Source organism: Aotus nancymaae, unplaced genomic scaffold (assembly GCF_030222135.1).
Source record: "Aotus nancymaae isolate 86718 unplaced genomic scaffold, 86718_ANA_hifiasm-v0.15.2.pri h1tg000049l, whole genome shotgun sequence".
Classification (NCBI taxonomy): domain Eukaryota; kingdom Metazoa; phylum Chordata; class Mammalia; order Primates; family Aotidae; genus Aotus; species Aotus nancymaae.
In genome coordinates, this window is record NW_026988463.1 from 15,008,434 (window position 1) to 15,025,202 (window position 16,769).

The window sequence follows — 16,769 nt, forward strand, 5'->3', positions numbered from 1 at the left end:
GGCGGATCGTGAGGTCAAGAGATCGAGACCATCCTGGCCAACATGTAAAACGCCGTCTCTACTAAAAATACAAAAATTAGCTGGGTGTGGTGGCATGCACCTGTAATCCCAGCTACTCAGGAGGCTGAGGCAGGAGAATTGCTTGAACCTGGGAAGTGGAGGTTGCAGTGAGCCAAGATCGTGCCGTTGCACTCCAGCCTGGAGACAGAGGGAGATTCCATCTCAAAAATAAAATTATATTAAAAGAAGAGACAGGAGATGCGCTAGTGTGGGATGCAGTTTGTCTGGGTGTGGTGTCACCTTGCAGTATCCTCTCTTAGGATGAGAGCTGCTCTCCCAGGTGATGAAACTCCCTGGAGAGGATTGATGACAATTAGGTTCCTTTTGGGGGATATGTCTTAAGGCAGCAGAGGGGGAGTTCAGAAAGCGTCTCCCCATATTTGCTGTTGCTCGACAAATACAGCCTTCAGTTCAAAATAGACCAGAGGCTGGGTGTGGCGGCTTAAGCCTATAATCCCAGTGCTTTGGGAAGACTAAGGCTAGAAGATTGCTTGAACCCAGGAGCTTGACAGCAGCCTGGGCAACATAGCAGAAACCTATCTTTACAAAAAGTTTAAAAATTAGCTGGGCATGGTGGCCACATGGCAGTGGTCCCAGCTACTCAGGAGGCTGAGGCAGAAGGATCGTGTAAGGCCAGAAGGTTGAGGCTGCAGTGAGCTATGATCACGCCACCGTACTCCAGCCTGGGCAGCAGAGCGAGACTCTGCAAAAAAAAAAAAAAAAAAAAAAAAAAAGTCAATATACCCAGGTGGCATAATTTGGGGTGGCACATTCAGAATGCCATCAACTCCTTCTTGGGATTAAGTGAGATGCTTTGGAATGATTGCCTAATCTTGGGGGCTCAGCCTTTCATTCTTTGACACTTGTCTGACACACCTGTCCTTTTGTCCCGGGGTGACAAGGCTGGGGTGGCTCAGAGCCGAACTAGGCTGCCCCAGAGCCCCGCTGCAGAGGGAAGAAGTCGGGGGTATGTGGGGTTCCCCATGTGGGGTTCTCCAGGTGCTCCACATGGGGGCTGGCCTGCAGGAGGGCAGGAATGCTGTGGCCTCTGGCAGTCAGCAGGTGACCTGGGGCACCAGAGGGTCCCGCTTGATCCCTATCTGCCCTCTTGCAGCACTGCCCTGGGCCGTAACCCACTCCACTTCATCCTGCACTCTGGGCGTGTGGCCCGCCTGTGTCCCCGCCCCGATGAGCCACGCTGGGTGCTGAACGTGAAGCGTGCCGTGCTGAGCCTCCTGCAGGGCCATGCAGGGGCCTGCAGCCCCAAGACCCTGGATGAAGTGAGGCCAGGAGATGGGAAAGGGCGGGGAGTGGGGGTGAGGTGGACAAAAGGCCGACCTGTCCCCCACCGTGTCCACCCAGGTGGACATCCTGGGCCAGTGTCCTACCACATACCAGTGCCATGGGGACTGGCTGCACAAGACCAAGGACCTGGCTCGGTGCTCCCTGCGCAGGGGACGCTCCTCGCTGCATTCTCAGGCCCTGCCTGGAGTGGCCGTAAGTGCTGGGCGGGCCAGGCCCCTGACAGCTGCTGTGCTGGACCCTCCTCTTCCTCCTTTTTTCTCCCTTTTCCGGCTTCCGTCCTCAGCTCCCCCTCCTCTCCTCCAATTCCTTCTCTTCTTGGTCCTTTCTTTACCTACTCTCCTCCCTTCCCCTTCCCTCCCCTCTTCTCCTTCCTTCTAGAAACGTTACTGTATGTGTGTATGGATGTATGCATCTGTTTCCCTTAGAGACAGAGTCCCACCCTGTCACCCTGGCTGGAGTGCAGTGGTGTGATCGTGGCTCAGTGCAGCCTTCAACTCCTGGCCTCAAGCGATCCTCCTGTCTCAGCCTCTCGGGGAGCTGGAACTACAGGCACAAGGCACCACTCCTGCCTAATTTTTTAATTTTTATTTTTGGTAGAGAGAGTGTATTGCTGTGTTGCCCAGGCTGATCTTGAACTCCTGAGCTCAAGCGATCCTACCGCCTTGACTTCCTCAAGTGCTGGAACTATGGGAGTGACCCCCACACCCATCTGTCTGTCCTTTTCCTGACGCCTTCCTCCCCACCTCTGTCTCCAGCTCCCTGAAGAAGCAAGTGCTTTGTAAATAGCAAACATCTATCTGCAGAAGGATGAGAGAGGATCCCTGTTCATGTTGAGTCATTATGAAAAGTCTCAGCATCTGAGAGGTGGAGGTGGGCCTCTGCTGACGCGAATGTTTTCCAGCTGAGGCTCTGTCGTTTCTCTCTTGCTGGTCACTGTCTGCTGGACTTTCTTGTTTCCCCTCGTTCTTGTCACCTCCTGTCTGCCTTTGTCTGGGCTGCTGTTGGTGCGAGTTAGGGGTGGGTGACATGGGGATGCAGCTCTGAGCGTCTCCTCCCCAGCCTCACTGAGGGAGGGGTGGGGGCCTGCAGTTCTGATGCGGCCCTCAGCCCTCCTCCCTTGGTCCCAGTTGGGTCCCATGGATGGCTAGATCCTGGCCTGAGCTGTCTCTTCTCCTCTTGGTCTGCAGCCTGGCCTGGCCTCCCGTCTGACCTGCGTCCAGAGCTTCCGGGCTGGCGTGCTGCAGGAGGCCTCCTGCACAGAGCTGGACACCGCAGGGCCGCTGCCTGCGAAGGCGAGCGCTGTGCAGATTCGGACCCTCTCCTCACTCAGGCTGCTGCACGAAATGGCCCGAGATCCAGCTGGCACAGGTGACCTCAGGCTTCCCTGGTGGTTACCCCCTGGCTGTGGTGTGAGGGTGGTCTGGCCACAGGGGCCCAAGGAGGTCCAGGCTCCGTCCCTCTGTCCCGGCCTGGATGCCTCTGAGCCATTTCTGAAAATGATCGTCGTCAGGAGAGTTAGCCACTTGTAGAAGGTTCTCCAGGCTCTTTCTGCAGGCTCAGATCAAATGGCTCTGACTTGGTAGAGTCCTTTTTCCCATGGGATCTTCTGTTTCTCAATCTTAAATTCAGTGACCTCTCAGTTTGCTCATTTTAGGGGCAAACTGACTCAGGTTTTCTGATTTTCCAGAAAGTTCCTGCTAACACATATCATTCCCTGATGCTTGGCGCCCTCCTACAGTTTTGCTTGGAAAGAAACAAGTGAGGCCTGTATCTGGGGGGAGAATTTGTTTTCCGTGTTTGGAAACCAACTGTCTTCCTTAATAATGAAATCAGAATGGTTATTCTTACTGCTGGGATTTTGGAAGGATTTACTGTGGGTCAGTGGCCATGCTGAGCACTTTGTGTATTTCATTCTCATCAAAACCCCATTAGGAAGGTACTGTTATTAGTTAAATTTAAAGAAAAATTCTGGCCATGTGCAGAGGCTCATGCCTATAATTCCAGCACTTTGGGAAGCTGAGTTGGGTCGGTCACTTAAGATCAGGAGTTCGAGACTAGCCTGGCCAACATGGCAAAAAAAATGCAAAAATTAGCCACACATGGTTGTGGGCGCCTGTAATTCCATTTACTCTGGAGCCTGAAGCAGGAGAATTGCTTGAATCCAGGAAGCGGAGGTTGCAGTGAGCCAAGATCACATCACTGCACTCCAGCCTGGGCAATAGAGTAGAGGCCATCTCAAAGAATAAATAAATAAATCAAATTTTTTGATTTAATTTTTTTTGGAGGCACAGTTGTGTTCTGTTGCCCAGGGAGGAGTGCAGTGGTCTGATTATGGCTCACTGCAGCCTCAACGTCTGCAGGCTCAGGTGATCCTCCTACTTCAGCCCACCAAGTAATTGGCACTACAGGCGCACAGCACCATGCCTGCCTAATTTTGTATTTATTTATTTATTTATTTTTGTAGAGATGGAGTTTCACTATGTTGCCCAGGCTGGTCTCGAACTCCTGGGCTCAAATAATCCTCCCACCTTGGCCTCCCGGAGTGCTGGGATTACAGGCGCCTCGGCCTCCCGGGGTGCTGGGATTACAGGCGCCTCGGCCTCCCGGAGTGCTGGGATTACAGGCGTGAGCCACCGTGCCCGGCCCTTTTGTTGTTGTTGTTATTACTGTTACTATTATTTCAAGATGAAGTCTGGCTCCGTCACCCAGGCTGGAGTGCAGTGGCTTGAGCTCAGCTCACTGTAACCTCCTTCTGGGTGCAAGTGATGCTCCTGCCTCAGCCTCCTGAGTAGCTGGGATTACAGGTATGCGCCAGCACACCCAGCTAATTTTGGATTTTTAGTAGTGACGGTGTTTCACCACCAGGCCGGTCTCTTAACTCCTGACCTCAGGTGACCTGCCTGCCTCAGCCTCCCAAAGTGCTGCGATTACAGACATGAACCACTGTGCCCAGCCTTCAACTTTTTTCTTTTTCCATGTTTACAGAAAACATCAACTTAATTTTTTTAAGAGACAGTCTTGCTCTGTCACCCAGGCTGGAATGCAATGGTGCCTTGACCTCCTGGGCTTAAAGGATTCTTCCAGCCTCAGCCTCCCCAGTACACCTGTGCGCCACCATGCCTGGCTAATTTTTTAATTTTTTTGTAGAAACGGGTCTCGCTATGTTGCCCAGGCTGGTCTCAGACTCCTAGCTTCAAGTGATCTTCCCACTGCAGCCTCCCAAAGTGCTGGGATCACAGGTGTGAGCCACTGTGCTCCACCTTAATCAGCTTAAGAACATTGTCATCACCCTAAAAAGAAACCTTGTGTCATTAACCGTCATCTCCCCAGACCCTGGCAGCCACTCAACTGCTTGCTGCCTCTAAGAATTTTCCCATTGTGGAATTTCATATAAATGGGGTCATAAAGTGTGCCCTTTTGTGCCTGACTTCTTCACTCAACACAATGTTTAAGGTTCATCCGTGCTGTGGCATGAATTGGAATTTCTTCTTTTTCATTGCTGAATAATATTCCATTGTATGGATGAGTTTTTTTGCATATTTCCGTTGTCATTCCCAGGAAGCTCATGGAGTCAGAACTGGATTCAGGTTCTGACTGTGTTGTGTGACTTGGGCCGATAGTGTCTCTCTGTGCCTCAGTTTCCTTAGCTGTAAATATATGGGTAGGTCACCGCTTACCCCATAGGTTATGGGAAAAGTTACGGAAAATGGTCAGCTGGACACTGTGGCTCCAGCCTGTAATGCCAGTACCTTGGGAGGCCAAGGCGAGCAGATTCCTTGAGCCCAGGAGTTCAAGACTAGTCTGACAACATGGTGAAACCCCATCACTATGAAAAACACAAAAAATGAGCTGGCATAGTGGTGTGTGTCTGTAATCCCAGCTGCTTGAGGGTCTGAAGTGGGAGGATCACCCGAGCCTGAGAGGTCAAGGCTGCAGTGAGCTGTGATTGTGTCACTGTTCCAGCCTGGGTGACAGAGTGAGACCCCTTCTGAAAAAAAAGGAAAGCAAAGAAATTTGTCATTGCCTTTAAGCACCTGGCACATGGCCTTTGTGAGCACTAGTTCACATCCTCCTGGCCGCATTCTTTAGGGCCTGATCCCAAAGGCACACTTGGAAAATGAGCCTTTATCCCTCCTTGAAATTCTGTGCTGGGCTCAGGTGGCCCTGGCTTGGCCCTGTTTTCTCCCTGGGTAATTGTTCCAGGGTTAGGGTCATCTGGTTCCCAGCTGTTGTGGGAGAATTCTCTCCAGGTCTGCAGATCCTTGGCAAGTCATCAGGAGTGGTTTCTTTTTTTTTTTGAGATGGAGTTTCACTCTTGTTGCACAGGCTGGAGTGCAGTGGCGCGATCTGAGCTCACTGCAACCTCCGCCTCCCAGGTTCAAGTGATTATCCTGCCTCAGCCTCTCGAGTAGCTGGGATTACAGGTGTGTGCCACCACACCCGGCTAATTTTGTATTTTTAGTAGAGACAGAGTTTCTCCATGTTGGCCATGCTGGTCTCGAACTTCTGACCTCAGCCTCCCAAAGTGCTGGGATTACAGGTGTGAGCCACCACTCCCTGCTCAGGAGTGTTTTCATTCATGCTTGTCTGAGCACCTGTTATGTGCTAAGCACTACCAGGGCTCTGGGGACAGGGTTGTGATCATGGTCAACTCCATCCCTGTCACCCTGAGACTGCCACCTGCCTGGGAGGGGGAAACTGCTGATGGGGAAAAACACGGTTAAGGTGGCTGGAGACAATGGTCGTGTCAGGAAAGAAATTAAACAGCCTCATGAAAGGCAGTGACTTAGACAGGGGGGCCAAGAGGGCCTCTCTGAGGACGTAAAGATTTTGATGAAGGATAAGACAAGCTCAGCTTTGGGAAAATGCAGGAAAGAGCACTCAGGGAGGAAACGGGAAGTGCAAAGGCCCTGGGACAGGAATGACCTCTATGTGTCCCAGGCTCCCCTGGGCTAAGGAGAGGTCTGGGAGTAGATGGGTGGATGTGTACACCTGTGTGAAGCTAGACACACTTCGAGGATGAGTGCTCAGGCCTGCAGGCAGCCAGGTGGTATTGGACAGCATCTAGAGGGCACACGCCTCTGCCGAGGAGCATGGAAACTGACGGAGGTGTAGATTTCGGATTCGAGGGTAGGTCTTTGTCTGGGGTGTGGGGGTCCAAGCAGGGCTCAGGAAAGTTTAACACCACAGCTGTGTGCAGAGCAGAGGGCAGTTTCTGCCATCACCCATCTTTCTTAGGAAGCAGCCACAGGACTGAAGGCATGAGAAAGATTAAGATTTTTTTTGACAAGGTGACATATGACAAAAGGACGCGAGTCCCCCCCTCTCCAGAGGCTCCCACCATTCCTGGCTTCTAGTGTACTTTGCCAGACAAATCCTGTGTACTTACAGATACATTGGCAACTGTGTCTTTTTGGGTTGTCTGGTTTTTACATTTTGTTTCGTTACGTTTTTTTGAGACAGTCTCACTTTTGTTGCCTAGGCTGGGGTGCAGTGGTGCGATCTCAGCTCACTGCAACTGCCACTTCTCAGGTTCAAGCAATTCTCCTGCCTCAGCCTCCCGTGTAGCTGGAATGACAGGCATGTGCCACCACACCTGGCTAAGTTTTTCTATTTTTAGTAGAGATGGGTTTCACCATGCTGGCCGGGCTGGTCTTGAACTCTTGACGTCAGGTGATGCACCCACTTTGGCCTCCCAAAGTGCTGGGATTACAGGTGTGAGACTCCGGGCCTGGCAGAGAGTAGTCTGTTTTTATTTCATTTTTTTGAGATGGAGTTTCGCTCTTGCTGCCCAGGCTGGAGTGCAATGCGATTCTCCTGCCTCAGCCTCCTGTGTACTTGGATTACAGGCATGTGCCACCATGCCTGGCTAATTTTTTGTATTTTTAGCATAGCAAGGGTTTCTCCATGTGGGTCAGGCTGGTCTTGAGCATCTGACCTCAGGTGACCCACCCACTTTGGCCTCCCAAAGTGCTGGGGTTACAGGCTTGAGCCACCGCGCCCGGCCTGTTTTCATTTTTGCCCCATACACTCTTCTGCATCTTACTTTGGTCCCTCGATGGCTTGGAGATCTTTTGAAGGCAGGGCGTGTCCTGCTGACCTGCTTCTGTTAAAGGGTACTCAGTGTTCCCTGGCATGAGTGGGCCATGGTTTGTGTGCCCGTCCCCCGCTGGTGGGGACACAGGTTGCTTCTCATCTGAGGCTGTTTGCAGTGACGCTGCCATGACTTCCCTCCTAGACACCCTCTTACCTATCGCCTGAAACATGCTGAAGGAAGCATTGGCCGGGGTGGGGGCAACTCCCAGAGGACTTCCTAGCTCACTCTGGGGTTTCCCCATGTGGTCATCCCATCCACCTCTTCCCATCCCAGATCCAGATGATGGAGGTGATGAAGACATGACCCCAAGCAGCCTGCTATATGAGTGGGAGGACACTCCATCCCAGGCCATGGTGGCCACTGCGGACAATTTAGTGAGGAGGCTGTGCCTGGCTCGGACAACCAGCTTAGAGGTAAGTGGTGTCCGCAGCCCCAGGCCAGAGTCTTTCCTGGCCCTGCGTTCCTAGGACACCTTCTTCCTGCCCATATCCTGGTCCATCCTCTCAGATATTTAGTATCAGGGCTGTCACGTATGGATGAGTAGGCTGTGCACTGCACAACTGTGCCTGGTTGCAAAAGCAAGGAAATCAGGATGGTGTGTGCCAAGCCAGTGTCCTACTCCAGGTTGGATGTGAGCAGAGGGGAAGCCTTTTCTCCTCTGTCTGTCTAGGAGCAAACAGCAGTCCTGTTGACTCACAATCTAACCTCCCAGGCATAGTTACATATGAGCCTCAGCACTGAGGGTTTCCCACAACAAAGTTAGAAACACAGTCGGGCTTGATGGCTCACACCTGTAATCTCAGCACTTTGGGAGGCGGAGGCTGGTGGATCACCTGAGGTCAGCCTGGTCAATGTGGTGAAACCCTGTCTCTACTGAAAATACAAAAAATTAGCTGGGCATGATGGCACATGCCTGTAATCCCAGCTACTGGGGAGGCTGAGGTAGGAGAATTGCTTGAACCTGGGTGGCGAAGGTTGCAGTGAGCTGAGATTGCACCATTGCACTCCAGCCTGGGCAACAATAGTGAAACTCTGTCTCAAAAAAAAGAGTTGGAAACACATGGCCAAGGCCCCCTCCAAAACTCCCAGCTGTTTCAAGTCAAGAGGTGGCTGTGGCTTTGAGACTTACGGGCAGTTCCTCTGATGACGCAAGTTCTCCTCCCCACCTGGCTTGTTCCGAGAGAGAGCCTTGAACCCACATATAAGATGGAAAGCATGAGAGAGATGGTTTAACGTGGCACAGTCCCTGGGGAAGGCAAGTGATGTGTCATTGGATTGAAGGCTCATCCAGATAATCCAGGATCATCATATCTCAATATCCTTAACTTAATTACATCTGCAAAGATCCTTTTTGTAAATAAGGGAAATTTAAAAGTTCTAGAGCTTGGGACATGGACGTACCTTTTTGGGGGCCTCCATTCAATGTCCTACAGGTTTTTTTTTTTTAAGACAGAGTCTCACTCTGTTGTTCAGGCTGGAGTATCGTGGTGCAGTCATGGCTCACTGCAGCCTTGACCTCCCGGGCTCAAGTGATCCTCCCACCTTAGCCTCCAGAATAGCTGGGACTACAGATGCATGCCACTACACCTGGCCAATTCTTGTGTTTTTTGTAGAGTCAGGGTTTTGCCATGTTGCCCAGGCTGGTCTTGCACTTCTGGACACAAACGATCCTCCCACCTCAGCTTCCCAAGGTGTTGAGATTACAGGTGTGAGCCACCGCGCTCTGCCAAGCCTTTACGGTTTTATTGAGCGCTCAGTGTATGCTCAGACAATAAGCTCCAGGGCCTCACCTGCATAATCTAATTTAATCATCTCAGTGAAAGTTACATCATTGTGTCCATTTTACAGGTGAGGAAACTGAAGCTTGAAGAGTGTAGGAAATGTGCTTAAAGCCACCCTGGTAGTAAGTGAGAGCTGGGCTGTTATCCCAGGCAGCCTGGCCCAAAGCAGGGTTTCTCACCCTGGGTGCTGTGGACACCGAGGGCTGGGTCGTGCTTTGTGGGGTGTGAGGGGGAGGCTGTCACGTGCAATGGAGGATGTTTAGCAGCATCTCTGGCCTCTTCCCACAGATGCCAGCATCATCCCCACCTGCAGTCATGACAACCACATGTCCCTAGGGAGCACAGTTGTCCCCAGTAGGGGACCGCTGCTCTCTGGCCTGTGCTGTACCCATTGCACCACTGAACTTCATGGCTGGATGGGAAGACAGGCCTGCATTCTTTGGCCCCAGAAGCACCCTGACCACTGCCTGGACATCTCCCCTGGCAGGGATGGCTCAGGGCAAGATGCTCCATGGGCCAAGGTGCTCTTTGGACCCTGATGGTGCTAGCCGGAGAGGGCACTGTGCGGCTGTCTTACTTAGAGCACTGAAAAGGAAGTTACTGCCACCAGGGAGGTCCCCTGGGCTGAGGGGTGAAGTGCCGAGGACCCTGTTGCTGGAAATGGCTTTGCAGGGACCCATCAGTGTACGCCAAGCAGCTCCTGGGAGGGCTGAGGGCCTCCCTGGGTTGCCAGGGGGATAGACCTCATGAGCTTCGGCTTGAAATGCCTTTGCCCCTCCCCATTGATGGTGGCCAGGAGACAAGGTTTGTTTTTCAGTCTGGAGACAAAACCAGGACTCAGAGCACAATAGAAAGCAAACCCCCAGCTGGGCCCTCCGCAGAGGCCCTGAGTTTCCAAAGTGGGCAGCAGTGAAGTGGGATGGCTGAGAGCTTCCCTAAGGAACAAAGGAGGAGGAAGGAAGGGGGCATTGTGGGTGGGAGGGGACAGACAGAGGGAGCCAGCGGGGCCTGGGAGAGGGCGTGGCTCATCACTAATTGTGGGTGTTGTGAGAACAGGGAGGTGAGTTAAAGGTGTGTATACTAGCGGCTGACTCTGTGCAGTCAAGAGACAGCGTAGACCGTGGCGAAACAGGCCTGGTTCATACTGGCTCACAAGAGCGGGTGAGTAGATTGCCAGGTGTCCTGCAGCCTGGCGTTAAGCACTGCTGTTGTTAAGTTGTGGCCGGTCGCGGTGGCTCATGCCTGAAATCCCAGCACTTTGGGAGGCTGAGGTGGGTAGATCACCTGAGATCAGGAGTTTGAGACCAGCCTGGCCAACATGGTAAAACCCATCTCTACTAAAAATACAAAAATTAGCCAGGTGACTATAATCCCAGCTACTTGGGAGGCTGAGGCAGGAGGATCGCTTGAACCCAGGAGGTAGACATTGCAGCCAGCTGAGATCGCTCCAGTACACTCCAGCCTGAGTGACAAGAGTGAGACTCCATCTCAAAAAAAAATTAAGTTGTATTAACGTAGCTGACGAATGGGTACAAATACACACTTCAGTAGAAGAAATCGGACCCTAATTCTCGATAGATTCTTAGGGTGACTATCATTAACATTAATCTTACATTTAAAAATAGCTGGGGCTGGGTGTGGTGGCTCACGCCTGTAATCCCAGTCCTTTGGGAAGCCAAGGTGGGCAGATCGCTTGAGGCCGGGAGTTTGAGACCAGCCTGGCCAACATGGAGGAACCCCATCTCTACAAAAAATACAAAATTAGCCGGGCGTGGTGTCGCATGCCTGTAATCCCAATTTTGGAGGCTAAGGCAAGAGAATCGCTTGACCCAAGGAGGTGGAGGTTGTGGTGAGCTGAGATTGTGCCGTTGCACTTGAGTCTGGGCCACAAGAGCGAAACTCCAACTCGGGGGGGAAAAAAAAATGGAAGAGAATAATTTGAATGTTTCTAGCATAAAGAAAAGATAAACAGTTAAGGTGATAGATATCGTAATTATCCTGATTTGATTAGATGAATGTATCAAATTATTCCACGGGTACCCTGAAAATATGTGCATTTAATGTATATCAATAAGTAAATAGGCTGGACACCCTGGCTCATGCCTGTAATCTCAGCACTTTGGGAGGCTGAGGTGGGATGATCACTTGACCCCAGGGGTTTGAGACCAGCCTTGGTAACATAGGGAGAGCCCATTTCTACAAAAAATGAGCCAAGGATGGTGGTACATGCCTGTGGTCCTAGCTACTTGAGAAGCTGATGGGAGGATGGCTTGAGCCCAGGAGGTTGAGGCTACAGTGAGCTGTGGTCACACCACTGCATTCCAATCCCAGTGACAGAGTGAGACTCGTCTCCAAAAAAAAGAAAATGAATTATATTAGAAACGATGGTATGAAGTACTCCAAACCACGACTACCTGGTTACTTTCCTACAGTTTACTCTTGTCTTTGCATTAGAGCTTAGTCACGTTTATTGTAACTGTATGGTGGAATTACACGTGCTAAGGTTGCACATTTCCTCCCAGGTCTGTCCTTAGCAATTGTATGTTGGTAGCTTGAAATTGACCATGGTGGGTGTATTTACACCATGCGAATCGGCAAACGCTATGAATCAGGACTTTTTTTTTTTTAAGCCCTTGCATGTCAGATGCTGGTTAAGAGTGTGGGTTTAGGAGCTGGTGCCCTGGGTTCAAGCCTCTACTCTGCCACTGAGTAGCATGTGCCTACTGGCACCTGACTCAAACACTCCGATTACCACTTTCCTTCTCTGTCAGCTTAGATCAGTGCCTGGTACATAGTAAAGGCTCCTTACTAAGTAACTAGTGGTGTAGTAATTATTATTATTATTATTTTTTTTTTAGACAGCGTCTTGCTCTGTCACCCAGGCTGGAGTGCAGTGGTGTGATCTTGGCTCATTGCAATCTCTGCCTCCTGGATTGAAGTGATTCTCTTGCCTCAGCCTCCTGAACAGCTGGGATTAAGGCATGCAACACCATGCCTGGCTAATTTTTGTATTTTTGGTAGAGACAGGGTTTCACCATGTTGGCCAAGCTGGTCTCGACTTCCTGACCTCAAGCGGTCCACCCACCTCGGCTTCCCAAAGTGCTGGGATTCACGCATGAGCTGCCGTGCCTGGCCCCGGACTTGAGTTCTAGGCGGGAGGCTTGAGCCCTTTGTTTCCATCCATAGCCTGCCTAGGTCTGCTCTCTTTTCTGCTTTTGAATTTCTTCTTCCACCGATGGAAGGAAAGCAGGATGAGCCACTCATGAGCCCTGCTGTTGTGCCTGGCTCTGAAAAGCCCATTCTCAGGGTAACAGTTGTGGCCAGAGGCTTGCCCAGAGCAGGAGGAGTGGTCCTGGGCAGGTACCATATCCCGGTGCCTGTCTGCACACGTGTTCCAAGCCCAGGGTGCCAAGGGCAGTCAGGGAAAGGCAGCCACGGGCCAGAGAGACATGTAGGAAGCCCATTAGGAAGGAAGGAAGCAGGCCTGGAACTGAAAATTTTTTGGATTGCTGCCCCTGACTGGACAACAGAGTCTTTGAGGCCACCAGTGGTCAGGGCCAGCCGTGATGGTGGCAGTCAGCCTGCAGCAGGGGCTGGTTCGTGGGTCCTGCTGGAAGAAGGAAAGGCGGAGCTGAGGGTGGCCACTGGACCTGCCCACACAAGGCGTATTCTGGGAAGGCTGCCTGGACTCTGGCAGGCAAACATGTTGGCAGGTGGGCCAAGTGACCAGTGGGGGCCTGTTTTGCAGTCTGCGTCTTGCTGAGATCAAGCTGCGTATGTGGGGATTCCGTCACCGCCACACACAGCAGGGAGGCCCAGGGTCAGGGAAGCAGGTCCCAGCCTTGGAGGACCCCTGGTGGGTGAGGGCTACAGCCTGGCCCTGGACAAGCCTGGGAAACATGGGGCACTTCCCTGCAGGAAGCTGAGACCTGACTTGGCTTGGCTCTTAGCCTGTCGCTCTTTCTGTGGCTTTGGGTTTAGGTCAATGTGAGCCTGAGACTACAGGGGTACCAGGAGGGAAGTTTCCCAAACTAAACGTCTCCTAAACCCGGGGGCTGCTCTCTGAGTCCTTTATTTCTTGTGAATTTTGGGCCTTCTGCAGCCCCCATAATGCCCTTTATTAGCTGCTGTCACTGTTAATAATTGTATAAAACAATTACATTCTTTTTTCATTAGAAATACTGGAAAAGGCGGGGCACGATGGCTCACACTTGTAATCCCAGCACTTGGAGGGGCTGAGGTGGGAGGATCACTTGAGCCCAGGAGTTTGAGACCAGCCTGGGCAACATGGTGAAACCTCATCACTATGAGAAATACAAAGAAATTAACTGAGCGTGGTGATGTGTGCCTGTATTCCCAGCTACACGGGAGGCTGAGGTGGGAGGATCGCTAGAGCACAGGTGCGTGAGGCTGCAGTGAGAAGTGACTGTGTTGCTGCACTCCATCCTGGGAGACAGAGGGAGACCCTGTCTCTTAAAAAAAAAAAAAAAAAAAAAAAAAAAAAAAGTATGTATATTACATAGGAAAAGATCGCCACCTCGCTGAATATTTGAAATATGCTAAGACTTATTAGAATAATTAGATTACGATCATAGTGAACATTCACTGGGCTTTTGTTAGCTATCACAGATTCTGACAGTATGCCTGTTGCTTCACTGCCGTATCCTGAGTGCAATGCAAGGCACATAGTAGGTACTCAATAAATACCTGCTAAATTAAAGAAAAATGAACCAGCCTGTGCTTGTACGGGCTGGGGGTGCAGTGGGGGAGAAGATGGACCTGGAGCTTCATTTCACTGGGTCTCAGGACACCTTGGGAGAAGGTAGCAGGTCCTCCCCACTTTCCCCACAGTTGTGCTCGCAAGCAGGGGACAGGTGAGGAGACCCCCGCATTGCTGGGTGTCTCATGCTGCTCCCTCTGAATCCTAGGCTATGGACTTGTTCCTGACACTGGTGTCCCAGCTCCAGGGCCTTTCTGGGGGTGAACTGATGGAACTCTGGCGACATTCTTCCTTCAAATGCCGAGACAACGGGTAAGGCCCCTCTCTGGGTACGGGGTGGACCAGGAGCTGGCTGGGGGTGTCCCTGGCTTATGGGGAGTCTTAGTGCTGAGGGATGGATGCTGATGTCTTATCCCGTCCCCGAGACACGACACTTGCTTGCCCTTCAGTCCAAGAATGTGCGCCAAGAAGGAGATTAAGTGGGGAGCCTGGAGGTTCCCACGGGGCCCAAGCTGGATCCTGCCTGGGACCAGAAGCTGAAGGGCCTGGTGCATAAAAACAGCCATTGTTCCCTTCCCCAGACAGGGACCCTGTTGCTGGAATTAGCATTCCAATGCGCCTAGGGTACCCTCCTGCGGGGGCGGGTCGGAGAGTCAGGGCTGGGGGGTGCTGGGCAGGGCTGGGATTCCACCACCCAGTCCTTGCTGATCTGGGACCTGTAAGGGGGGTAACGAGGCTTCCAGTCTCAGAGGAGAATTTCTGAGGCACTAACTCCTGTGCTCTGGAGTTTGAGACTAGCCTGGGCAACATAGCAATGGCCCCATCTCTCCAAAAATTGAAACCGTTAGCCAGGTGTGGTGGCACACACCTGTGGTCCCAGCTCCTTGGGAGGCTGAAGTGGGAGGATCACTTGAGCCCAGGAGGTGGAGGCTGCAGTGAGCTGTGATTGCACCACTGCACTGCAGCCAGGGTGACAGAGTGAGACCCTGTCTCCTAAACAAAAAAAAAAAAGAAAAAAGAAATGTCCTGATGTTGTGCTGAGTATTCAAGTTTGAAATTAGAGACTGTTCGCTGATTGTTGGTTCCTCTTCCACGCGGGATTCTTACCCTGACTCGGTGGCATTGGCTCGGGTGGGATTCAGCAGAGCACCGGGTGGGGAACTTGTGTTTTTCCAAACCACTGTTTCCTGGGTGGGTAGAGCTGCCAGGGCCTGTACTGGGTGCTGTGGTCCCAAGAGGACAGGCCCCCGCCAGGCTTTGGGGCCCCAGACCCAGATCATCTCCTCTCAAGGTGTATGAGGGTGGGCATGTCTGTACCGCACCTCCCTGAGCCTCAGTTTACCCCCGGGTGACTTTGGTGAGATGAGGCTTGCAGGTGCTCAGCTCAGGTGGGTCACCTTGATGATCTCAGGCAGCCGCTGCTGGATGCGCTGCGCTCCTGTGGGACAGAGCACTGCGTGGGCCTCATGAAGGAACTCATCGTATCTGGGGAGGTGGAGCCAGACGAGGCGGAGGCGTGGCTTTCATCACTGGCCTTCCTCCCACAGCCCACAGATGCCATGGTCCACATGCTGCTGGTGAGTCCCTGCACCCCACCCGAGCCCCTGTGTCCTCCCTGCCTGGTCCTCCCTGCCTGGCTTGGCTGCTGGTTAGACACCCGGCGGGGGGTGATCAATTCTTTTGTGTTAGTCCTTCATGGAATCAGTGGAAGGGGCCAGACCACTCACCCTCCTGGGCTACTGTGGCAGGTTCAAGGGCGCCTTTGGTATCAGAGAGATCCAGGTTCAAGTGTCAGCAGTGTGTCTCCCACCTGTGTGATCCCAGGCAAGTGACTTAACCTTTCTAAGCCTGTTCTCCGATCTCTTTTTTTTTTTTTTTTTTTTTTTGAGATGGGGTCTTGCTCTGTCACCCAGGCTGGAGTGCAGTGGGACAATCTCGGCTCACTGCAACCTCTGCCTCCCAGGTTCAAGTGATTCTCCTGCCTCAGCCTCCAGTGTAGCTGGGACTACAGGTGCCCACCATCACGCCCAGCTAATTTTTTTTTTTTAGTAGAGACGGGATTCTTGGCCAGGCTGGTCTCGAACTCCTGACCTCAAGTGATCCGCCCTCAGCCTCCCAAAGTGCTGGGATTACAGACGTGAGCCACCACGCCTGGCTGGTTTCTGATCTCTAAAAGGAGGATGGAAGTAGTACCTCTATGCTGGGCTCATAGTGAGGAATGAAATGCTGTGTGTGAAGTGGTTCTCCTGGTGTCTGGCACGAAATCTGAGCACTTGAAATTACAGCTGCCACTATTATTATAAACATACATTTAATGAGTCTAGAGATTAGGAAATCTGTGTGAGACGAAGTCAGTAATTTCTACTGAAACATGGAGGTCTCGTTTAACCCTTGAGATGTCCCTACTGGAGTAGGTGCTGTTATCAACCCCATTTTGCAGTTGAGAAAAGTGAGGCCCAAAGAGGTAGGGCAGTTTCCCCAAGGGATTGCAGCTGCTCTGCCCTTCACTGGGATTCTGACCCGAGACCTTGGGGCATGTCCTCACTTGCCTGGGCCAGGGGGTGTCACCTGTCACTCCTCACCTTGTTCCGGCTGATAGGGAGTGCCAAGTCAGAGGACGTTTGCGGGGAGTGAGAGCGAAGACACAGCTGGTGCTGGGCCGCGGGGTCCCCGGGGCATCAGAGACCCCTGCATTGGTTGAATGGGCCCCAGCAGGATCTGTGAGGTCCTGGAGCTGGTCGGGCCCTGGCTGTACTTCCAGGCAGAATATAGGAAGCCTTTGCCTTCTGCCCCTGACCCCATGGTT

The 16,769-nt window shown here is 52.1% G+C and overlaps 1 protein-coding gene across 1 annotated transcript in view; it reads left to right on the top strand.

Annotated features, from left to right (window-relative positions):
* LOC110568750 (uncharacterized) overlaps positions 1 to 16,769 on the top strand; it is a 164,775-nt gene that overhangs the window by 11,183 nt on the left and 136,823 nt on the right. Inside the window, exons 5-10 of the mRNA XM_064362875.1 lie at positions 1,175 to 1,340; positions 1,423 to 1,557; positions 2,553 to 2,733; positions 7,736 to 7,875; positions 14,172 to 14,275; positions 15,375 to 15,540. Of these exons, the coding sequence (XP_064218945.1) occupies positions 1,175 to 1,340; positions 1,423 to 1,557; positions 2,553 to 2,733; positions 7,736 to 7,875; positions 14,172 to 14,275; positions 15,375 to 15,540 (892 nt within the window). The remainder of the gene's footprint in view (positions 1 to 1,174; positions 1,341 to 1,422; positions 1,558 to 2,552; positions 2,734 to 7,735; positions 7,876 to 14,171; positions 14,276 to 15,374; positions 15,541 to 16,769) is intronic.